At 40.8% G+C, this 24,203-nt stretch overlaps 3 protein-coding genes across 4 annotated transcripts in view; 1 reads left to right on the top strand and 2 right to left on the bottom strand.

Annotated features, from left to right (window-relative positions):
• flnb (filamin B) overlaps positions 1-4,752 on the top strand; it is an 80,596-nt gene extending 75,844 nt beyond the window's left edge. For both annotated transcript variants that reach the window (XM_023325191.1, XM_023325190.1), the window contains 5 exons: positions 51-183; positions 604-780; positions 2,508-2,726; positions 2,807-3,016; positions 3,788-4,752. In XM_023325191.1, coding sequence (XP_023180959.1) covers positions 51-183; positions 604-780; positions 2,508-2,726; positions 2,807-3,016; positions 3,788-3,975 — 927 coding nt within the window. In that variant the 3' untranslated portion in view covers positions 3,976-4,752. The remainder of the gene's footprint in view (positions 1-50; positions 184-603; positions 781-2,507; positions 2,727-2,806; positions 3,017-3,787) is intronic.
• Positions 4,753-9,352: 4,600 nt separating this feature from the next.
• On the bottom strand, positions 9,353-13,361 carry LOC102220190 (complement C1q subcomponent subunit B-like). The gene is made up of 5 exons (XM_005811634.3): positions 13,257-13,361; positions 11,800-11,965; positions 11,068-11,299; positions 10,337-10,454; positions 9,353-10,255 (listed from the first exon to the last, which is right to left on the bottom strand). Exons 1-5 carry the CDS (start codon positions 13,257-13,259, stop codon positions 10,046-10,048), a joined length of 729 nt encoding a protein of 242 aa, XP_005811691.1. The 5' UTR covers positions 13,260-13,361; the 3' UTR covers positions 9,353-10,045.
• Positions 13,362-16,439: 3,078 nt separating this feature from the next.
• Positions 16,440-20,677, bottom strand: LOC102220453 (complement C1q subcomponent subunit C-like). Its single transcript, XM_005811635.3, has 7 exons — positions 20,553-20,677; positions 20,216-20,319; positions 20,082-20,144; positions 18,919-19,072; positions 17,863-18,003; positions 17,665-17,788; positions 16,440-16,758 (listed from the first exon to the last, which is right to left on the bottom strand). Exons 1-7 carry the CDS (start codon positions 20,660-20,662, stop codon positions 16,624-16,626), a joined length of 831 nt encoding a protein of 276 aa, XP_005811692.2. The 5' UTR covers positions 20,663-20,677; the 3' UTR covers positions 16,440-16,623.
• Between the last annotated feature and the right edge of the window lie 3,526 nt (positions 20,678-24,203).

The raw sequence follows: 24,203 nt of genomic DNA, 5'->3' as shown, positions 1-24,203 counted from the left end.
AGTCAGAAGACGCTGCTTTCGCTCAAGTTACTCATCTGTCCACTCATCAGGAGTCCGGTCTGAAGGCGAATCACCCAGCATCCTTTGCGGTGCGTCTGAATGGAGCGCAGGGAAAGCTGGAGGCCAAGGTTCACAGTCCGTCTGGAGCGCTGGAGGAGTGCGTCGTCACGGAGCTGGAGAAAGGTCAGCCTGTCGTCTTCAGGGGTCAAAACAATCGATAAAAACTGATTTTTAATAAACTGCCTGATATAATAATGGCTTCTAATCTGAGATTAAAAATGTGAATGTTAACCTTTGGCTTTTAAATCAGAAGAAACAGAAAACGTTAGTTTTTTTCAGGCCTGAATTATTCAACAGAAAGAAAAGAAATTCTAGTTTTAATGATGGTCTTTTTTTAATGTGCTACGTGGTTAAAACGAGTTTCTTGTTCAAAAAGACCCATTAAAACAAGAACTTGTCATTGAAACAACAAAGTGTGTCACTGAGGTGAGAATCTGTCAAAATAATTTTGTCGTTATGAAATTCTGCTCCTGAATTGATTTCTGTCTCTAAACCTGAGCAGGTGAATCGTGTTCAGGCTCTTTGTGCCGTTCTTGTTTCCAGATAAGTTCGCCATCCGCTTCATCCCCAGGGAGAACGGCGTCCACACCATCGACGTGAAGTTCAACGGCTCTCACATCCCAGGAAGCCCTTTCCAGGTCCGGGTTGGAGAACCAGGACAGAGCGGAGAGCCCGGTCTGGTGACGGCGTACGGATCCGGTCTGGAGAGAGGCACCACAGGTGAGTCACCTGTTCAACCTGACTTCCTGTCCGTCAGTTATGGATGTTTTCTCAGTTTTGAAGCTGGTGTCCATCCGAGACACTTTTAGGGAACGGGTTTCAATTACATGTTTGAAAGGTTTTCAAATTGATTTATTTCTTCATAAAGTCCTTATTTATTGTATAATGAATCTAACATTTGAAAATCATTATTTGTAGTTGAAACTAGATATTTAGAGATAATAAATATATAATTTTTATATATTTATATATAAATATAATTTTTTTCTGTTTGAAGTTAAACCAGAATAAACGTCTCTTGTCACAATTATCAAAATTATTTCTGTTTGCTAAATGCTTGAAAACTTGGCAGGAACCTTTCTTAATATATTTGTTTCTTTTTTTTACTTTCTCCAACCAGTCGGGTTTAAAGTGAGCAAGAGACGCACTCAAAAAATAAAATGTTCTATTTTAGTTCATCTTGTCGATGCTGTAAAATGCCATCGCAAGATATTGACAATAATAGGCCTGTTGCAATAACCAATAAATCAATTAATTACATCATAAATGAAAACAAACTCAATCATTAACATTAATTGTTTTCCTCTTTTGATCAAACACTGGATGATGAAAGTCTTCATTCTGCTGCTTTGGTCTCAACTAAACAGATTTTTGGAGGAAGGTTTGGTTTATAAACTCTGTGATTCATTTTCTTTGTTGTTTCTGTTTATTTATTTTTGATATTTAAAATGTTTTTCTGTTTCAATGTTAAATGTTCATTAGAATTTAAAGGTTATCGATCTGAGAATGTTTTCTTGCATTATTATATCACAACTTGAAACTGGTCTCAAAACGACAATATTATCGCTCATCACAATAACTTCTGTTTATCAATAATTTATCGTCCAGCAAAATTGAACATAACAGGCCTAAATAACCGTGAGCTGAAACTGTCTTTTTTTGTTCATTTTTTATTGTTTTTTTTATCATTTAACTTTTTATTAGTATTTTTCACTTTTGTTTACATACACAATGTACATGAACACTTCACATTCAACATAACATAAAACTTTAGCTTGGGGGCTATTCCTCTATTTGACCTTTGACCAGTCTAGTTTGTCTAGTTCTTTATTTTTGTGGCTGTCTTTGATCTTGAATGTTGTCCATTTCATCCACTTTTCTTCCATTTGTGTTTGTTGAAGTCTCAAACGATGTCAGTTTTTCCATTATGTAGATTTCTTCTATTATTCCAGTCCATTGTTCCTGATAAGGAGGGTCTGCCTTTCCCCATTTCCTCGTAATAGCTTTCTTGCTAGCTATTAACAATATCTTAATCAGATACCCGTCTTTTACCCTTACTTTGATATTGTTGAAATTGCAAAGATATAGTACCACACTTCATAGGAATATCATATCCCAGAATCTTCTTCACAGTTTCATGCATATTTTTCCAAAATTGAGCAATTTTAGGACAGTACCAGAATATGTGAGAATGATCCATGGTTCATGTTTGTGTCCTTATATCTATTCTTAACTTTAGGCGTGATGAAAAATCGTACTAGATTTTTCCATGTGAATTCCCTCCATATCCGCGAATTGGTGGATGTCTGATGTGTTTTTCACATATCCAACCAATCTTCATCATTGTTATTGTTTTATTTCCAATTTGTGGTGCTGTAAAAGTTTGAGCCTTGAAAATGCTTGAAATTAGAAACCTGAATGATTAAATTTTTTTCTTGTTTCTGCAGGAACCCAGTCGGAGTTCATCATTAACAACACCAAAGCGGGACCCGGAGCGCTAGCCGTGACCATCGAGGGTCTGTCCAAAGTGAAGATGGACTGCCAGGAAATCCCTGAAGGTTACAAGGTTCACTACACTCCGATGGCACCGGGAACCTACATGATCAGCGTCAAATACGGAGGGCCCAACCACATCACCGGCAGCCCCTTCAAGGCCAGAGTCACAGGTACGGGGATGAGATCCCGTCCCCACCAGGTCGAAAGCTACACCTTTCACCCTCACAGCGGGCTTTCTGCGTTTCCTCAGGTAACCGGCTGGTGAACGTGACCAACGCCAACGAGACGTCGACCCTGACGCTGGATCCGACTCTAAGAACAGCCGGCGGCAGCTTCGCTCAGAGCGCCATGCCCAGACCGGGAGACTCGGACGCCAGCAAGGTGCTGAGCCGAGGACCCGGACTGAGCAAGGCTTTCGTGGGCCAGAAGAGCAACTTCTCTGTGGACTGCAGCAAAGCTGGTAGGAGCTTCGTCTCCAGGGGGTGAAGCTGTGTCACAGAAATGGACCGCCACTTCTGTGAACACTTGTAATTGTCTAACTTCTGTTTAGCATTTTCGCTAACTTTAGCGCTCTTAGCTTCCCCTCAGGTAAATTTTCCAAATAAATTCTAAATCTCTAACTTGCATGGCTGTGCTGTAAACGTTCAGTTGGATAAAGTTCAACATCTGTGTTGATGTTTTGGTCATCGCCTGTTAAGAATTCAATTAGACATTTATATTCATGCTCTTATTTTGAAGGAGATGAACGATGTTTACACAACAGTTTCGTTTCCTCTCCTCATGCTCTTCATGAGGTTCAGCAAATTGTTTATTCTGTACCCAGAATGCATCAGTGAAAAGCTTGTTGTGCTTTCTGACCAAAGCTGTACTGTGTTCAATTTCAAAGCTAAACCGAGTGAGAGGTCTGTTCCAAACAATCACTTCCTGAAGTGCAGATTGTACAGGAAGGTGTGCAATAACAAATTTGACCTTTTATGAATATTTATCTTGATTTGGCCCAAGATGAAAATGAGTTTGACCCTCGGTGGCAGCTTGTCCACATTATCCGTCTCATACGGGTCGATCCCGTACTTTTCTCTCGCATGTTGGTTAAGAGTGTCGGTAAACTTTCCTGTCGTTCTCATGGCTCAGCTGTCGTTTGGGCTGCCTACCAAGATGGTGCAGATCCCTTTCGATTCAGACTAGTGGGAGTTTTGGTTCCGGTTCTGTAATGATATTTCTCTCCTCCCAGGTAAGAACATGCTGCTGGTGGGCGTGTACGGCCCTCAGGTCCCCTGTGAGGAGGTTCTGGTCAAACATCTGGGGAACCTGCAGTACAACGTCAGCTACGTGCTGAAGGAACGGGGCGGCTACGTCCTGGTGGTCAAGTGGGGCGACGACCACATCCCAGGATCCCCGTTCAACGTCACCGTCCCATAATGCACCACGGGAAAAACCGTGGATCCGCCTGCTGCTGAGCTGGAGAGGAAACATTGACTGCACTACAGATTACTGTCGAATGAAAACGCTGCTGAACAAAAAACAAGCTCAATCCTCCCTCTCTGTAAAAGTCCAGGATTTTCTGCTTGAACATTTTAATGGAGTTAAAACGCTAAAAAGAATCCCAACACGATCCCAAAATGTTAAACTGGATTTAGGGAAAACAGGCATTACTTGATAACAAAGCACTTTCCTGTTAAACGCTCAGTTCCAGGACAGAAACGTCTTCTGAGCTGGTTGGTCCACACCACAAACGGCCAACAGAACCAAATTGGTGCCAAACGGTGATTTTTCATCTCGGCTGGGGAAAAACTGGACTTCTTCCTTTTAGTTTGTGAAACTACTGATTATTTGTCACTCCCAGAATTCATCTCTTCCTCGATGTTGCCGTAAAAGTTGCCTGTTTACGCTGCCTTCAAGCTGCTGCTTGCTGCAGTCCTCCACAGACTACCTGAGCCAGTGGCTCGGTTCTGATCCGTTTCCTCTGTCATCATGATCTGAGCTGGAGAACATTGAATCTGTCTTGGTGTCGTTAATGCCGTCACCATTATCACTGCTACTTTTGATACTTTAGGATGAAAAGGAGTTTTTGTATCAGAGGGTTTGGGAAAACTTCTCATTTTGTATTGGGGAATGTGAAACTAAATCCTGATCTGATGTACTGTATGTTTGATAATTAAAATAAACTGGAATCTAGAAAAATGAATCCACTCTAAATCTCGCTTCTTTTTTTTTTTGAAAAGGGAAAAACAAACTTGTAAGAAAAAATACTTTAAAGTATTTTGCGTTTTCCAGGCTCATAGTTCCATTTCATAGTATAATCAACTGTTACCTGAAATTGTTATAAAAATGCTGTATATATCAAATATGACTTAAAAAAATGTACTTTCTCATTTTAACGACTTGAAATTGGGCCTCTGTTTCTGTCCTGGCCTCGCTAAGCACTGTGACTTTTAGCAGTATCTCAGCCATACAGGTAGCTAAACACTTTCCCATCCGTCCACCAAGAAGCAGCACTCCATTTGGTTCTTTAGCAGGGTTTAATGAGAATCGTGTAAAACTGTAACACACAAAGGTACAGAAAATGAATGCCTGCTAGGCTAACACATTGGGCTGACACAAGTAAAAATGTCTATCTTCACATAAACATGTCAATGGGTTACAAATTATGATTTATATGACAAGCAAATTAGAACAGTACTTACAGATGATGCTGTTTTCCCCTTTTCGTACTTAGATTAACGAAAACACAACAAAAAGGGCTTCTTTTGGAGGCCTTCTTCCGTTCTGGTAAACAAGTTGTAGTAATAAAAGTGACCACAAGATGGCGTCAGTGAACCAGCAATAGACAAAATTATAACATTTGCCACTAGGTGGCCTCAGCAGATGAACTTAACATTGAATAACATTAAATTAAACAGGTTTCACTACAGTCTCTTTAAAAGCTCCTGCTCTTTTTGAAGCTCCGCCTTCAGGAAGTCATCACAATATGGCTCCTATATTAACCCCTTAACGTTTTTACCTGCTAGTTTGAAGGAGCAGAGTGGGGGAGGAGCTATGCCTGAAGGGCGGAGCTAGGTCCACCCAGGCGTTTTGCACAGCTGAATGGTTGCCATGGAGATGAAAGGATTTCTCAAACCTGCATGAAGAATCAAAGCAACACTCCAGGTTTGTTTTTGATGAGGGAACGGGCTCTTTGCACCTCAGCTTCAGCGTTCGGGGCAAAGCGGCTCGGTTTCCAGTCTATTGAAAATGGCATTTCACACTGGGTGTCTGCAGGGCTTGTCCAAGGTAACAGTTAATGATGAACATCGATCTGAAGCCCCAACAATAAGCTGGAGAAAGGTTTTAAGATGTTCGCCTCGTTATTCACAGATACGAAGGTGAGTTTTACTTCCTTTAAACTTTGTGGCTAACATTAGCTTTAGCTTATGCTAGTAGGCAATATTCTCTGACATTTGTCTTGTAAAAATGTGCTATTTAAGTATCTAAACATTTTTCATCCATTCTAACAGACAATGTTTTACCTTGTGTTCAAGTATATTACGTGGTTTATTGTCGTTAGTGTCAGAGACCAAGTAACGGGGATTTTACGGTTCAGGCTTTTTGCTTCTGCAGCCTGAGGAACAACAAGCCCATAGCTTAACAGTAGAGCAGCTCTGGTGTCGGAGTTCTAGTTCAGCTGACGGTTCAGGTTCAGTTGTTGCTTTTAGAAAAATATGGCCGTGTTCCTTAAAGTCTCCGTGTTATTTCGCTTTATTAGTTTAGCATGTTTCTTGTGAAGCAGGACGGTGTTTCCAGCAGTGTGTACAGGCGGGTCAGTAGCTCGGCTGTCTGGCTCTGGTCTGCTCTCTGGTTCCCATAAACTCTTTCAGGCTGAATACAGAAGTGAGTCCATGGAAATAACACAGGAGGCTCCTTTACCTTCTGCTTTAGGCTGAACAAGTTGATCCGGAGTGAAGTGAAGGCTGTAAACTTTGCTGTGCAGCGTTAGCTTTAACTGGTAGCGACGAATATTTACAAGCCACCGTCTTCTTAATTCAGGACTGTTTGGAAATCCATGAAAACTTAAAAGCCCTTTATATTAGGAAGACAATAATGTTCATAGTATTGTTTTATTTGCGTCTGAAATAAGACTTTGTCTTTTCTAGCTGTCATGGTAACTCAAAGCGAAAAAAGAGCCGCATTTGCGCATGCGGTTGTGACGTCATCGCGGCAGGTGCAAATAGCCAATAACATAACATGATGTAAAGGTTAAAAAATGCATAAAAATAAAGCAGAGCATAAATTCAGTTTTAAAAAGGTTCTTGGATATTTGCATTAAAATCGGTAGAACAGGTTCCTAACTTTTCTGCAGTTTTGTGGCTCTAGGAAGAACTTCGGTTCATTCTTGACAGCAAAAAATGAACTTATGAAAACTTCGCTGCTCACAAATCTAAGGAGTCGCTGGAAGTTGTTCTAGATGAATATGAAAGAAAAATACTTTGTACCAGAACATTTTTCCATTTAAGAGGATAAAATTTAGGGGTGCAACTGACGATTATTTTAGTAATTAATGTGATTGTTGTGGTTAATTGGATTAAAAAAACTGAGGCATCCTGCAGATTTAACCACTTAAGATTTATTTTTTACACAATATTAGAAATGCATACAACTAAGTTTCTACAGCTTGAATCCATCTGAAGACACATTTTAGATCAATCATTAGTTATGGTGGAAAAGGCTGTGAATGTTATGTGCACGTCTTATTTTTTCATTTACTAAAATGCCCAAATTTGCCACGTTGAATAAATTAAATACCTCTATGGCAAAAACTGGAACAAAACTGATGTAAATCTTTCCCACAAATCTGAACAACGACTCTGAATTCATCTTGAAGTATTTATATCAAGATATAAACCAAAGAGGTTCCTCAGAAATGAAAAACTGTCCGGCATTTTATCAGACCAACAATCTGATCAGATGACATTTTTTGAAACGATGCACAAAGAAAAACAAAGAAACAGTTTGTGATAAGGATGTTTCATACCTGCTGCATTATGTGCAGGATGAAACCGAAGGCTGGTCCGATTTCTGAAGTTCACCTGAACCAGACCAGGAAATGACCTGAGAAAAACAGACAAGCCTCTCATTTCGACAAACGTCTCCTGAAGTTTAAACTTGTGGACTACTGTCCATCTGTTCAGCTTCAACAGAACCAGGACTGCTCTGAAGTTTCTGCTTTATTCAGAGAAAACAATGGCTTCGCAATGGGAGGATGTCAGAGATCCTGATCCGTCTCACGCTGAACAGGATTTCCACGACATCAGGACGGCGCTATAAGAGAAACTGAAGCTCCTTGAACAAGTCAAAGAAAACTGCGTTAGAACTGCAGACCACATCAAGATCCAGACAAAACAGGCCAAGAGGCAGATTGTTGAGCAGTTTAAGCAGCTTCATCAGTTTCTAGCAGAGGAAGAGGAGGCCAGGCTGGCTGCACTGAGGGAGGAAGAGGAGCAGAAGAGAGGGATGATGAAGGAGAAGATGGAGGCTCTGAGCAGAGAGATAGCAGCTCTTTCAGACACAGTCAGAGCCACAGAGGAGGAGCTGAGAGCTGAAGACGTCTCATTCCTGCTCAACTACAAGGCTGCAGTGGAAAGAGTCCAGCGCTGCCCCCTGCTGGAGGATCCACAGCTGCCCTCAGGAGCTCTGATAGACCAGGCCAAACATCTGGGCAACCTGGCCTTCAACATCTGGAGCAACATGGAGAACATGGTGACCTACACTCCTCTGGTTCTGGACCCAAACACGGCTCATCTGGGAGTGACTTCACCAGTGTGACGCTGGGACAGACTGGGAATCTCCCAGAAAACCCAGAGAGGGTCACCGCCGGCCACTCTGCCCTGGGATCTGAGGGCTTTGATTCTGGGACTCACAGCTGGGAAGTCCAGGTTGAAAGAAATAAAGACTGGAAGCTGGGGGTGTTGGCAGAGTCGGTTAAATCCCAGGGTGAGCCTGAATATGTGGGATTAGCGTATTATTATGGAACATACGCAGCATGCACTATGTGGTCCGTCACTGCTCTGGAGGAGAAGACGACGCTCCACAGACTGGGACAAAGCATCTCTGTCCTTCTTTAACCCTGACTCTAACCTTCACATACACACCATCACACACACATTCACTGAGAGGGTGGTTCCATTCATTAACACCTGGGATACACACACACTGCAGGTCACCATCCACACGTTTAAACATGATTTACTTCCTTATATCATTTTCTAAAATCAAATTCAACACAGTTTTGATTGTAGACGTAATAATTAGCCACTATACCTCTGCAAGAGTTTGTGAAAATGAGAAGTTTGATTTTAGCTAAATGTCAAAAATATTGTTGGTATGTTTTTCTAATTGTTGGAGTTTTTTTGTGATTAAACTAATTCATTGGTTTTTGTCAAACTTGCTGTTTAATGTTTCTGCTGAGATGGAGAAGTTGCTGCAGGGGTTTCAGTCTGCAATATGTAATTTATTCGTTTATTTATGGTTAATGTGTAAAAAAAATAAAATAAAATACTTAATACAATTTACTAACATAGAATAATGTCATGTTTGTAAAAAATCTGGTGATGAAAAATTTTAAGATTTCATACAATTTAATTTCATTCTGCAGTAAAACCTTATTGCTTTATAAATGTTACTGTCTGGATCTCATTTAAACATTAGATTTATTTTAGTAACTCTGCTAGTTGTTGCTACATTAGTGTCCTGGTCATATTCTCTTGACAGCCTTTAAATACTTTGAAACAACTGCGTTCAGAGACACATGGATGAAGCAAACTGACTGATTTTAACTTTATTTAAACTGGACCAAAGATTTTATGCTGACAAAACAAATAAAACTGCAGTTTCAGTAAAACACAGGCAAGACGTCCAATAAGTCGCTGCAAAAACACAAAATCTTCCCAAGAATTTTGAGTCTTATTTCTAGTGCAAATATCTTAGTACACTTGAAATAAAAAAAACCCATTTACAAATAATTTTTCAGCAAGATATAGTAGCTTATTTTAAGTCAATAAATTCTTAATAAAATATGTTGTTATATTAATAAAATGTAATTAATTATATTACTTGTATGAATTATACTGTTGCAAGACATTGGTCTTATAACAAATGTCTCGTTATAAAATTATTTTGCTTACAAAAGACATTTTTCCCATGTTAGAAGTGAACTAATCTGCAAGTGGAACTAAAACTTTTTATTGATTTGAAATAAGCTCATATTTCTTGCTGAGACGTTACTTATAAGTTAGTTTTGTTTTATTTCAAGTGTACAAAGTATTTGCACTGGAAACCAGGTAAAAATAATTGGGAAGATTTTATGATTGTGCAGTGTTCATGAGAAACGTGAAATGTCATTTTTGGAGAACAGATACAGCCTTTACTACCAAGAACGAATATTTCCTCTGACTGGTTGAAATGTCCGACAGACTGGTGGACGGGCTGGTGGACGGGCTGGTGGACGGTCGGAGGGTTAAAAGGTGGGGAAGATGAGGAAGCCGGTGAAGCTGTGGCTGGTGCTGCTCTGCGACACCACCATGCCGTTGTACCTGGTTGGCTCCACAGAAATTTTATCTCCGACTTCCAGGTCCAGAACCGCCGAGCCGGACGTGACCAAGAAACCGTCGGCGCCGTCGCACAGTGTGAAGTGCTCCTTGCTGCCCTTCATCAGCTTCAGACACACCTGCAAGGTGAAATCATGGTGAATCTCAGCCTGAAACCTGCAGGTAAAGCAGACGGTCTGATACAGAACCCTGAGACTCACTCGGGTCTTTGCTGAAACGTGGAAACTGAAGAAATACACTCCTTTGATTGTACACTGGAACGTCCCGTTTACCAGCGTCTCTCCTTGAAATTGTGGCTCCAACTCAGGCAAAATCACTCTGCAGGAGTTTAAAGCACATGTTTGTTTTGTTCAAAAGTGAAATGTTGGTTCTACAAATTGTTGGTGTAATAACAGGCTTTTGCTTTGGAAAACAAGTCTAAGTTCATCTTTAATAGTGACTTGAGGTGATATCAGAGAGCCTAAGAAGAGCTGCCATCCTGCAACTTTAAGATGCTTGGCAGCTTTTTTACCATCTTACTGCAGCTAAATGGTTCAGGTTTAGGAAAGAATGGATCGAGAAGTCGCAGGATGGATGGATGGATGGATGGACCAATGAATTGTTAGTTAGATGTACGGTTGGATGCACGGTTAGATGATGTATTGTTGGATGTACAGTTGGATGTACGGTTGGATCCATGTTGGCCTCAGTAAACCCTGCAGTCTGGATCCTGATTTTGGTTCCATCTGAACCAAACGTTTTGCCTTTCAGCTCAGATGAACTAGAATCCACAGAGCTGTCGTCTCAGTTTGCCTCTAATTGATCACTGGCTCCACTTCCAGCCTCATCCAGGTTTTTTGATGACTCTCTCTGTGATAACTGATCTGCTCAGCCTCTCAGTCAGTGACATTCCTCCCTGGTTTCTGTAAAAACATCGGCCGGTTCCTCTCACCTGTTGAAGTTAATCGGCGCATTCATCTCTGCTACATTTGAAATGGCTCTCTTGTTGGAGAAGACGTATTTCTGCTTGTTGGATGGGTTGAAGGCTCTTCCCTTCTCCCCTTTCTGGCCCGGGTATCCGGCAGGGCCCGGCAGACCCATGTCCCCCTTCATACCAGGCCGGCCCGGCGGGCCCCGCACACCTGCCACCCCTTCCTGGCCCCTGTTTGGCTGGCCTCCTTCACCTGTTCAGGGAGGTAAACACTGATTTCATGCTCATCGGTATGAGTGAAGCTTCCCCACAACCTTCTCCAAATCTACCAGAATTGGTGTCAATCAACTCAACTACATTTGAGCAGCAACAATTTTTGTTTGTGCCGCTATCATTTTAAAGATAGCAACAAATGTTTCCAGAGGTCACGAAAGGTCAGCCAGCCCCCCCACCTCCTTCAAATCAGAGAAAACTGGTGACAATCAACTCCACTCTGCTTGTGCAGCAAACCTTTTTGTTTGTGTTGCTTTTGCTTTGAAGATATTAAAGTTCAAAGGTCAACCAGCCTCCCCACATTACCCAAAATCTAACTAAATTGTTTTGGGAGCAACTTCACTCAGGCTTCTAATCAAAAACAAAAACGTAAAAAGTGTTTGCTGTGCTGCATGTTTGAAACACCAAACTCCCTCAACTGTGTCAACTCAAAGTCAAAAAGATTATCTTCAGTCCAGGTTCTGTCCGGCCTGAGCTCACCTGGATCTCCTTTCTCCCCCTTCACACCGTCCCGTCCGTTGGGTCCATGGGTGCCGGGGATCCCGGGGATCCCGGGGATTCCTCCGGTGCAGGACTGCATGTCCACCGGGACGATGCAGACCAAGAGAAGCAGCACTGCAGTACCACAGCTCAGCCACTGGAGGGCCTGGACAGAAACACAATACAGACCCAAAATATGATATATACTCAAAATCAGCCAACACAGTCTGGGCTTTCGGTTCCCTCCGATGGATTTTCGCCAATCCGCGAACGGAAGAAGTTGTGAAAAATGAGGTTGATTTTCTGCGCTGTTTTAGAATTGTAGTCTGTCTTAGTCTTTGGTAAAGACGGCGAGGACGTGAACAAAGCCGTTCAGTCCGTGTTGGCCACGCTTCCAAATATTGAATTAACATTAACGTTGGGATCGGCTCTTCTCTCTTCGCAGTGGAGGGCGCTTTGTTTACAGCAGACGACTTCCAGTAAGCTTCATAGCGTCTGACTGGCCTACGTCACGCCAAATGTTAGCAAGTGGGTAAAATTTCAAACGGGAAGCAATCGCTTCTCAATAGCCGCCCGGAACCCAAACCTTCTGCATGAAGCAAATTTAGTTTTTGCCAGAATAATTCAAAATAGCAAGAATGTAAAGAGTTTTTTTTTTTTTTTTAGATTTCCTGCTACAGCATTCATGCTGCTTGAAGTTTCCCACATTTTTTCCACATTAAAACCACATTTAAATGTATTTTGTTGGGAGTTTGTGTGATAGACCAGCAACCAAAAGCTAGCAGATCCATCAACAAGTGGGCAAATGGAGCATCCATGTTCTACCTGCTGTCAGCAGGAATGGTGAAAGTCACCATCACTAAAACTCAGTTCAAATATTGCTGACAGCAGAGATTATAGAACTTTTTATCCTCAATATTTTCTATGCTTTTTTCTTAAAGACAGTGGGAAATCCCATTCCAAAGAGCTGACCAGTTCAGAAAATTTGTCAGCCAATATTTTAGCCTTTAGAGGAAGAATAATTAATTTTTCACACTCCATAATTTTGTGTCAGGCAATAAATAAAAAAAGTCGATATAAAAATGTCTAATATCTTGCTTAAATTTGCTTAAATATAGTAATTTCACTAATAAAGTAACATGACCTAAAATGATCTGAATCTGTGCTGTAATCCAGAATATTTAGACAAACTGAACATTCACTCATTTTAATGTATCGTCTGGATTTTATGTGGAGTATTGAGCAAATGATTGAGTTTCATTTGATCTCGGCATTAATTTAGCATCTCTTTACTGCTATAGTCAGTTTTCTGTGAACTGAAGTTGAGGTCTGTCCTACTGAACGCGTTTTAGCCCATCAGGGAAGCTGCACACGTCTCCATCTAGCAACGATTTTCTTTCACGATTTGAACTTTACTTCATGTAGCACAACATTTATAAAATATAAGATAGTCTCACCATTTGCAGTAATAATGTCCGTCGTCCTGTGGTGCAGCAGTAAGACGTTGGAAAGTTTTCCTGCTGCGCAGAATCAGGAAGGAAACATGAAGTGAAACTCAAGAAAACCCTCTGCTGGTCAGTAAAGCTGTTTTTAGGCTACAACACAGACTTTTCACTGCAGGTAGCTGGGAAAATAATTATTTTAAACGTGTTCAATATAAATTTATTGCCTAGAGAACACTGAGAATATTGAGGGGATTTAATTTACATAAATCCAAAGTTTAAAGTCTACAGATGCTCGGTCCAGTTCTGGACTTTACAACCTGCCTTGGTGGGTTTTGTAAAAATCCTGACAGAGTTTCCACAACGCCACGCTAAGTATTCACACCGCAGGAACTTTTCCAGTTTTATCACATTAGGACAAAAAAATCTTTGAATGTATTTTATTTGGATTTAATATCACAGATCGACACAAAGTAGCACAACAATATGACATGAAAGGGAGAGTTTTCTGTTTTCTGCACAGTGGCGCAGTTGGTAGCTCTGGTGCCTTGCAGCAAGAAGGTCTTGGGTTCGATTCCCAGCCCGGGGTCTTTCTGCATGGAGTCTGCATGTTCTCCCTGTGCATGCTGGGTTCTCTCCGGGTTCTCCAGCTTCCTCCCACAGTCCAAAAACATGACTGTTAGGTTAATTGGTCTCTCTAAATTCTCCCTAGGTGTGTGTGGGTGTGTGGGTGTGGGTGTGTGTGTGTGTGTGTGTGGTTGTTGGTCCTTCAATGGACAAGCGACCGGACCAGGTGAACCCGCCTGTCGCCAAAAAAGTTTCCCTGGAGAAATTCACCTTTGCCCCTCCAGACCCACTAGAAACAAGATGTAAAGAAAATGGATGGAGGAAAATGTTTCTGATTAAAATTCAACAGCCTCACTCTGATACCCTTAAATAAAAACCCGAACAACAAGAGAGTCCAGAAGCTGCTTAATTCATATTGTAGAAAATGAGGGGTGTGAATACTTTGGGAAAATGGATCAACATCGTTTTACTTCTCCACTCTAATCCCACTGGGTAGTTTGAATAAATTCATTACAAATGCTTAATGATTACATCAGCAACACGTGGATTAAACTTGGTAAAAAATTGTCAGTACTGGTGAATGTAGAAAATGAATGAATATTTCCAGGGACCAAACCAGGGAGGAATTATTTTCAGCCAGTTGGTAATTCTACATTTGTAAAGAACAATTATTAACTGTGAGGTTCCTCAAGGGTCCAACCTGGGCCCACTTTTATTTAACAGTCTCTCCCCCGTGACATGTCACTCTGCTCAAATGAAACAATAGAGAAATAAAATTAATAGGATGATTCAAAAACAGATAAAACAAAACAAATCTTCCTGCAGGCTAACTTTCATTAGTTTATGCATTTCTGAGCACTAAATGGCACTTTCCAACATCTTGATTCAATCCTCAATTTTTAAAGTGACAAAGGAGCCAAAGACTAAAAACACCAAAAACTTAAAAACACCTTCAGAGCAGCAGAAAGGCTAATTTAAGGTGGTTCTGGGAAAACTGGCTGCTTGGAAACCAGGGTCTGCACGGAAAAACACAAAGTGTCAAAATGGTAACTTTTTAATTTCCTCTGGTTCGTTTCACTGCCAGCTGCAGTGAAACTTAACACTTCATTTGATCCATGAGGTCAAAAATTCAGCTCTAGTTTAAAATACATGTATATATTAAATTGGATTGTTTTGATCCTTTGTGGTTTGGTTGAGAAAACCAACCCAGAATGAAAAATGGAAAAGAGGATCTGAGCACCAGAGAAGCTGACCGAGCAGCTTACTTAGGATGTATTGATATGAAAACTGCAGCTTGATTCTGCTGACGATATGAAATAATTTGTGGAACAGATACTGAGGTCCGTGCAGAAGGTGGGATCGATGTCTGTGTTTCAGTGAATCTGGACAGGAAGTTCAGAAAAACAGAACAAAATGTTAAATGTTTGGTTTGATATCTGCCTGTTATTGCTTCATCATCACTTTTTTATCACGGAGCTTTTTCACCAACTTCCTGTTTAAATATTTCACTTCTGTGTCCACAAATGAAAGATTGCAAAATTACAGAATCAGAATGTCGGGAGGTGAAGCATCAACACTTTCAACATTTAATCTTTTTTATTCTAAACTCTCTAATCATGTTATATATACAAAAAATCCTGCTTACCAGAAAACAACTTTTCTTTTGTAGCATTATAAAACTCCTGGCATCACATTGCATGATTTTTATTGTCATTTTGATTTTAGAGTTGATTATAATACATTAATGTTTCCCTGTATTTTCTGAACCAAAAAGGTAAAAAAAAAAGACATGAAACCAACAAACACAAAAACCCTCAATAAAAGTCTTGTATTGTGAAAACTGTAGATTTGATCCCTAACCCTGCAGGTTATATTTTCTCCTCTTCATTTCCAAATGTCCCAGTTTCAACTAAACATTTAGTTTGTGCCTGAATGACTGAATGTAGGTTGAAGAGCTTTGAGATCCTCTGGACTTGATAAAGTGACATAAGTACTAAATTTACCATTTAGCTTTTAGCTAAAAAACTAAATGTTTCTGTTGTAGCTACATTCAATTTTTATTAAGAAAGCTAACAACCCACCTTCTTCAAATTAGACAAAATTGTTGTCAATCAAGTCGACTTCCTTTGTGTTGGTTTGTGCAGCAACATTTTTTGTTTGAGCTGCTTTTGCTTTGAAAATAGAAACAAAAGTTTAAAGGTCAAAAGGTCAACCCCCCTCCCCCACATTACTCAAATCTAATTGGTGTCAAAAGCTTGTGGTGAGTTTGTGCTGCTTTTGCTTTGAAAATGTTGATAATAACCTCTGATGATCTACAGAAACTGTTTCATTAATATCTTTAAAATGATAGCAGCACAAATCAACATTTGATTTATTAGATTTAATACATTTGAAGATGGGGGGGGGGGGGTCTCCACTCAGGTGAAGGTCTCAGGTGTTTGCATATAAATAAAACTTTTCTCTTATTCTGGTAAATCAAAATATTCAGTTCCAACTGGAATCAGCTCCCAGTGCAGAGAAATGAACTCAATGAGAAATCCTAGAGTTTTTGTTGCCACTCTTTGTTCATAATTTATTAGAGTGATGGGTTAAAATACAAAAGTAAAGGAATGAGAGAACTGGGACATTGGGTTTTAGCAGAAAATCTTTTTACTGGTGACACAAGAATGATAAATCCAACCAAGGAAATCGATTCAAATGAAACAAATTCTCAACATCTCAGTTTGGTTTTTCAGTCAAACCCGAACAGGAGACACACAAAGTGGGAAAGTAAGGAGAATTTGTGTGGTGGTTGTTGTTGCGTCCGTGCTGCAGGTCAGTAAGGATGCAGCAGAAACCCAGAGAAGATGCTGTAGCCGTTGCCTCTTCCTGTCATCCCTCTGTGCTCCCTGGTCTCCAGCCAGACCTCCTGACCCCGAGACACGTAGACGGCCAGCCCGCCTGACGTCACCTGGAACCAGGAGAGACCTCGCTCTTACTACACGCTCATGATGGCACATTTTCAGTTTGATCGTGTTTATTTTGCTTTGTATGCACCAAGAGAAATCAATACGTTAGTAGTTCCTTGATTTGCAGGAAAACCAGATTAATTCCCAGACAACAGAAGTTTAACAGAGTTTCCTGCTCAACTGGAGTTTTCAGGTCCCATCCTGGAGAGTTACCGTCCTGAACCTTTAGATGCATTCCTGCTTCGACACACCTGCATGAAATGTTAACAAGCCTCTGCAGATCTGAATGATCCAAATGATCTGGGAACAAATCTTTGTTTGTATTCTGCTGATGTCGACAAAACATACTTTCGCAATTGCGGTGTTTCCATCAAATAAGAAGTGAAATTAAAATCACATGTGAATAAGCTTGTTCACGCAATAATTCAGACATCGGAATAGATGTCGGCATCACTCGGGCTTTGGACTGACGAAATCCCGCGGCTGCGTATGCGGCGCTTTGGGGAAATGGTAGTTGGCGATTTTACAGAAGAGCTACGGATTCAACATGTTGGAATGACACAAAACGTTTTGTGACTGTGGAGCCAGACGCAAAACAAACCATCACCCTCCTACTACTTCCTGTCGTCTTCTTCAGCATTTCTGCCAGTAGTAACATCTGGAGGATCACATGACTCTTGTAACATGAAAAAAAAACCTCCTTGTCTTAATAACTTTGCATTGAGTTTTTTCCGTGTTTATTTTTGCAAATGTATTTTTGTCATTTCAACCTGTGCAATAATATGGCTACTGGGGAAGCAGGTGCTGATGGGAAGTGAGCAGGATGCATCCAGAGGCTGCAGGATGGCTCCGCTCAGGACTGGATGTTGAATAAAATGACAAACTGAAGAGTCGCCTCCCGCTCTGACCTGTTTTTTGCGGCGAAGATCACAAAACGATGTGAGCAGATTGTTGTCGAGCTTCAGCTGCACGCAGAGTTTATCCTCCAGAGAAGCGTGATACACAAAGTAGTACATCCCCGGGACCCGACACCTGGAGGACGAGGAGATTCTTAAACCTGGTTTGGAAAAATCGACTTGAAACCAAGCGGAGTTTAAAATGCTGACCTGAAGTGTCCCGTCTCTGTGCTGAAGTCGTTCTCGATGTTGGTTATGACTTTAGTGAAGCGAATTGTGCTGCTTTTAGCAGGAAACTCGGACGTTGCTCTGGCCACACTGAAGGCCGCCTTCTGCTGCGCCGCAGCCGACCTGCAGAAAACAGGAAGGTTCTGGTTCTGAAGCTGAGAAATCAACTTTTTTTACTATATTTTATCCAGCTAGTGGCAGAACTACTGCAAGACTGTCTTTGTTTTCTAGTTCGACTTGGTTTAGGCCACATGTTTGCTCACTTCTAGAGCGTTTCTGGTGGAGGACTGTTCCGGTTGTTCCACCCTACAGTGGCCCTGTGCTTGACCAGGAAGTGAACATTTGATGTCATTTTCAGGTTTCCGTTGATAATTGATGTGATTTTAATGTGTAGCTTTAAATGAAAATGAGCTGCCTGTTATAGAATAGAAACGGACTTTATTTTCCCAAAACAATCACTAAATTCAAGTTTAACAACAACTTGAAGTTTTCAAAACAATTTATAAATAACAAAACAGCAATAATGATGAAAGTAATAATTAATAATAATAATGAAGCTTGAATCTGATTTAATCAACTGAACTGTGTTGAATTAGACCTTTTGGTCTTAAAATAAGCTTTGCTGTTAATTTGCATTAAAAATAAACTGAAAAACAAAAGTTAACAGGATAAAAAAATCATAAATCATTTTCAAAGGGTTTAATTCATCAGTACTCAAATCAAATCCAGATTAAAGTATTTAAGTATTTGTTGGCTTTGACAGATTTCTTCCTTCTCGTTTTGTGGCTGAACTTTCGTTTAAAATTGTTGGAAGTTATGGAAAATTGTTGAATTTTACACTTGAATCTTTTTTGAATCTTTTATTTTTAAGCTAATTTAATTCTGCATAGAAACACCTCCATGTGAACTAAATACTTGAACTATTTTAAATCATTTAAGTGTTTGTTCTGTTTATTATTTATTTTTCTCTTGTAAAGCGATTTTCTATCAAAATTACAGTAGATTATTTATTATTTTTGCTTGTCTGTGTTGTCGTACCAAGCTTCTCCTGGCTCTCCTGGAGGCCCGGGAATCCCTGCGCTGCCCGGTTCTCCTGGTTCCCCTGACGGGCCCCGTTTGCCGGGCGGTCCCGCCGGGCCCGGTTCCCCCTTCAGGCCCTTCTGAGGCCCCAGGCTGCCGGTCCGTTCTGCTCCTGGTGAACGACAGTGAGTGGATGTTTTCATTTTGGTGCTGCTCCATTACAACCTCATACTAAGAAATAAAACTTTTAAAATATATTAAACTACAAACAGAAATTAACCTGGTTTTCATACCATTTTGGTTACTTACAGAAAATAATATCTAATTTCTGTCTTGAAATGGGGTTTTGCAAACAAAATTATGTGTAAAGAAATGAAGTGAAAATTGTTTTATTTTAATTTAAAATATATTTGCACTTTGCTTTAACTTGAACTGTTTAGTCCACTTTAATGAAACTCCAGTTTGTTTGGTGAGCTGTAAGTGTGTAATAAACTCTGGTCCGCCTATAAACCTCCGTCTCGGTTCGGTTGAAGTGAACTCTGGTTCAGTTTGAATGGATATGTAAACGGTAAGCAGCCTGGAGGCCGCTCCAAAAGCAGGAAATGGACTACAACCCAGGGCATTCTGGGTAAATACAGCCAAAACAAACCAGCTAATTTAGCGTTAGCATGAGAAACGGCTCGTAGCCTTTAGCCAAAGACAAAAGAGAAATCCTACAGCCGCTACAATCTGACACCGAAGCTCATTTTTCCTGAAGCAGGAAGTTTTTCTTCAGAGGTTTTCATGTCGTTTCCTTCACTGGTTCTTGGTGCCGGTAGAACCAAAAGTGATTAACGCTTCAACAGTCCACTCACTCCAGGTTCTGAGTACAATTCCATGACGCACCTTTAAGATTTCATTGGGAAATGAACTGAAAATCATGTATTATTGTCCTTCCAATTCCCAGTTATTCACCAAGTTGTGGTGTTTTGGTTTATCGCATAAAAATCCATTGAAATAGATTAACATATCTGGCTGTAATGTGAAGTAATAAGAAAAAGTTTCAGTGGTATTAGCTACTGCTAATGTTTTGCTAATTACCTTAAAACACAAATTAATATCTCAGCATGAAAATCATCAAAAACCTTAAACCGGATCTGACAACAGAAAAGCAAACATGACAAAGGTTTTGGAAAATCTACCTGGATCTCCTTTTTCTCCTGTCTGCCCATCGCGGCCGTCTCGACCCGGAAGTCCAGGAATACCTGAGGAACAACACAAAACATCACAGAAACGCCCCACAAACAATCCACCCTGATGGGCAACCCGTACAGACCTGGCATCCCTGGCATTGCTGGACAGGTCTCCATGGCGACCAGCAGAGGTCCAGCCAATGAGAGCAGAGCTCCCGTAAGGAGAAAACGTCGGAGGAGCATGAGGCTAACGAGGAAACGAGGCAACGATCAGAGGAGTCAAATATGTGAAAATGAAATGTAATTAAATATGAGAAAATCAGGTCAAAGGAGGAAACAACAGGAAATATTCAGGAAAAACAGGGAGAAGGGAATTAAGACATTAAAGTCTCTGACAAAAACTTAGAAACTTAATAAAGGAGATAACCATAAAACCAAAAATCAGCATTAAAATACATTTATTAAGGATCCAAAACATACCGAGGGAGTAAAAAGCAAAGTGAAGAGAAGCTCCGAGTCCTGCAGCGGCCAGACGAGGAAGTCAGCATAAAATCTTGTGAGGAAAGATTTCTGATCCGACAGTTCTGCATTTCTGGGAGGGTACAGAAATCCAGAAACAGAACCAAATCCCAACAGCAAACCAGTAACTTCACAGACCCTGGAAATGGACCTAAGCTTCAAAAAATACTCAACAAATTCAGAGACGGTTTGGACCTCATGCAGAGCAGAACCACAGGCTGGAACAACGAGTCATAGTGTCTGTCAAAAGTTGTGGTGTTTGACTTTGGGTCAAGATGTTCTGGTGTTTGACTTTGGGTCACCAAGTTCTGGTGTTTGACTTTGGGTCAAGATGTTCTGGTGTTTGACTTTGGGTCACCAAGTTCTGGTGTTTGACTTTGGGTCAAGATATTCTGGTGTTTGACTTTGGGTCAAGAAGTTCTGGTGTTTGACTTTGGGTCACCAAGTTCTGGTGTTTGACATTGGGTCAAGATGTTCTGGTGTTTGACTTTGGGTCAAGAAGTTCTGGTGTTTGACTTTGGGTCACCAAGTTCTGGTGTTTGACTTTGGGTCAAGATATTCTGGTGTTTGACTTTGGGTCAAGAAGTTCTGGTGTTTGACTTTGGGTCAAGAAGTTCTGGTGTTTGACTTTGGGTCACCAAGTTCTGGTGTTTGACATTGGGTCACCAAGTTCTGGTGTTTGACTTTGGGTCAAGAAGTTCTGGTGTTTGACTTTGGGTCACCAAGTTCTGGTGTTTGACTTTGGGTCAAGAAGTTCTGGTGTTTGACTTTGGGTCAAGATGTTCTGGTGTTTGACTTTGGGTCAAGATGTTCCGGTGTTTGACTTTGGGTCAAGAGGTTCTGGTGTTTGACTTTGGGTTTCCTTTATGTTTGCGTTTTCATCGCTCCATATTCACTTGTTTATCTTCCATTAATCAGAAAGTGAATGAAAAATCTGTTTCAACGGTGAAACTGTTTCCTGACTGCAGTACTGAGACCGGCCTAGTCAAAGTTTTCAATGACATCCATATAAACACGGACCGTGGAAGAACCAGTGCTGGTTCTGTTGGACCTCAGTGCAGCTTTTGACACCATTGACCTTCAGATATTACTGGAACGGGTCGGTCCAGAACTCAACTGGTTCCAGTCAGACATAAAGAGCTGAGATTTCTTTGTTTCAATGGGAAACGGACAGAAGTCAGGTGGAGTTCCCCAAGGCTCAATCCTGGGATCTCTCTGATTCAATGTCTACATGAATCAGATGATACTGGGCTCCGCAGTACGATGTCAGCAGGCGACTCGGAACCAGAACAGAAGCTTAGAACAGAAAAAAGTGCCAAAACTTTCTCCAGATGAACAGAAACAGAACTGAAGTTTTGATCTTTGGACCTAAAGATGAGCGATCAAGAGTCAGCTTCAGTTATTGTCTCAGGGAAACTAAAGATCAGGCTGAACTCTGACCTGAACCTCCAGAGCCACATAAAGACGGTTACAAAGTCGGCCTGAAGAACATTTCCAGGATCGGAGGAATAATGTCCCAACATTAGAGAAACTCATCCACACGTTTATTTTAGTGGCATTTATTACTGCAGCAGCGTCTTCACAGGTCAAATCAACCTGACCTCCTGCAGCTCGTGGCTTCTGGAAGGATTTTGGGTCCGATCTCCTCCATGTCGGGTTCTGGGCGCCTGCAGCTCCTGCTGTTGACTATTGAACTTTTTAATGGAAATAAACTTATATACACAAGCAAACTGTCTGGATTCAGTTGCTTACAGATACTTTCTGTCTTGGGCTGCAGTTATCACTAAATAGATAAGATAAGATTTATTGTCATTGTCATCAACAGATTACAACCAGATTGAGATTTGCTCGACTCGAGTTAAGATGCAGGTTATGTGTATATATGTAATATACAAAGATAAAGAAATAAATAGTACAAAATGAGAATAAATAGACATCAGAAGATGGTTGCAGCGCCTGGAGGTGTCGCAACAGAATTGACATTTTTAACAAAGTGGTGTCAAGAGCAGAAGTTCTTATGCCTTTGATAAATACATCTTGTACCAATTAGTGCTGAGAGCTTTTCAGTGATATTATCATTATTATAAGTTATTATATTATTGTTTGTTACTATGGTTTCTCAGTTTTTGTCTTTTTCTCTCTTTCTGCAGGTGTAGAACAAATTTCTTGGCTGTTTTCAGTCGTTTGTTTTCTCTTCTATTCTTTTCTTTTTTCCCTTTCAACTCTTTACCTCTCCTCTCTTTATTTGTTTTGGTTTTTTCCCTTGTTTTCCATCTCTGTGTCTGTTGTATTTTAGTAAAATACGGGCAGCCAGAGGTGCCAGAATTTTACTGTGTAAAAACGGGTTTTACTGTATTTATACGATTTTACGTATAAATGCGGTAAAATTGTATAAAATCTGAATTTATACGGTAAAATTCCAGCAACCACAGCTGCTGGTATTAGAAATGTTTTTTTACAGTGTAAAGTATCAAACAGGAATCATAAAACATAATAAAGAAGATATTTCCAGCAGGGTTGGTGTCAGTGTAGAATCCAACAATAAGCTAACAACTCGGAGGCTCTCCAGGTCAAATGACCAAAGAATTTTTTATTCTCTCTTTGGGCCGATTGGTTCGGTTTCCTTTAAGCCTGTAGGATTGAGAAACACTGGAGCTCCACTGTGGCAGCAGGCAAAGGTCACCGTGGGTCACCGCAGGTCACCGCGGGTCACCGCGGGTCACCACAGGTCACCGCGGGTCACCACAGGTCACCGCGGGTCACCACAGGTCACCGCAGGCCACCGTGGGTCACCGCGGGTCACCGCGGGTCACCACAGGTTACCGCGGGTCACCGCGGGTCACCACAGGTCACCGCGGGTCACCACAGGTCACCGCGGGTCACCACAGGTCACCGCAGGTCACCGTGGGTCACCGTGGGTCATGGCAGGGTGTGGCACCATAATCCAGAAAGAGGAAGTGCAGAAACCCAACTTGTTTCATTTCCTTAGCACAATGAAACCAAAATGATCTGATGATGGAAGAAACAGAATCAGCCTGGAAGGATTGTCATGAACTCTGAGGAGAAGATAAATATCTCATGTTGCTACAGACACATTCACTCAGCAGCTGAATCACATCCATATTTTACTTTTCCACGACCCAATTCTGATGTTTCTACCCCCCAAAAATCCGATTGTGCCACTTCTATATGTGACGTTAATGGGATGTGTGATTATTTTCAAAGCCTCTGCAGTTTGAGGTCATTTAACTTTCCTTTGATGTTATTGTTGATGTGAGACTTTCTTCATAATTAGCTTCAGAAAACGCCAGACGCCGTCAAGCTGGACGTAAACAAGGGCTGAAAATTAGAATTAGGAATAATTATGATTATCTTAACTCCACCACTCCTGCTGTGACTCTATAGAGTAGAAAGGTTTGTTCTCATAGAAAAATACTTTATGTTGGTAATATTGCTTATTATGACTTTGTTGTCCTATTACTATGACTGCATTCTTTATTTATTTCAACTCTTCATCTGGCTGTAATAATCTGAGGTAAAGAATAGAGAGGAGAAAATAAAATACACACATCAAGGTTGAGGTTAAAAGATCAAATTCATTATTTTAGTTTA

The sequence above is a fragment of the Xiphophorus maculatus genome, chromosome 20 (assembly GCF_002775205.1).
Source record: "Xiphophorus maculatus strain JP 163 A chromosome 20, X_maculatus-5.0-male, whole genome shotgun sequence".
Lineage (NCBI taxonomy): Eukaryota > Metazoa > Chordata > Actinopteri > Cyprinodontiformes > Poeciliidae > Xiphophorus > Xiphophorus maculatus.
Note: the sequence above shows the minus strand (reverse complement) of the source record. Positions and strands in the feature narration are given on the sequence as shown.

Coding starts and splice junctions, on each gene's coding strand:
- LOC102220190 (XM_005811634.3), bottom strand. Junction 11,300..11,799: donor GGGGGAGAAAGGAGATCCAG/GTGAGCTCAGGC, acceptor CTCCCTGAACAG/GTGAAGGAGGCCAGCCAAAC. Junction 10,455..11,067: donor GCGCCGATTAACTTCAACAG/GTGAGAGGAACC, acceptor AAACTCCTGCAG/AGTGATTTTGCCTGAGTTGG.
- LOC102220453 (XM_005811635.3), bottom strand. CDS start 20,662: ATGCAGAACTGTCGGATCAGAAATCTTTCCTCACAAGATTTTATGCTG. Junction 18,004..18,918: donor GGAGAGCCAGGAGAAGCTTG/GTACGACAACAC, acceptor TGTTTTCTGCAG/GTCGGCTGCGGCGCAGCAGA. Junction 17,789..17,862: donor ACAGAGACGGGACACTTCAG/GTCAGCATTTTA, acceptor CTCGTCCTCCAG/GTGTCGGGTCCCGGGGATGT.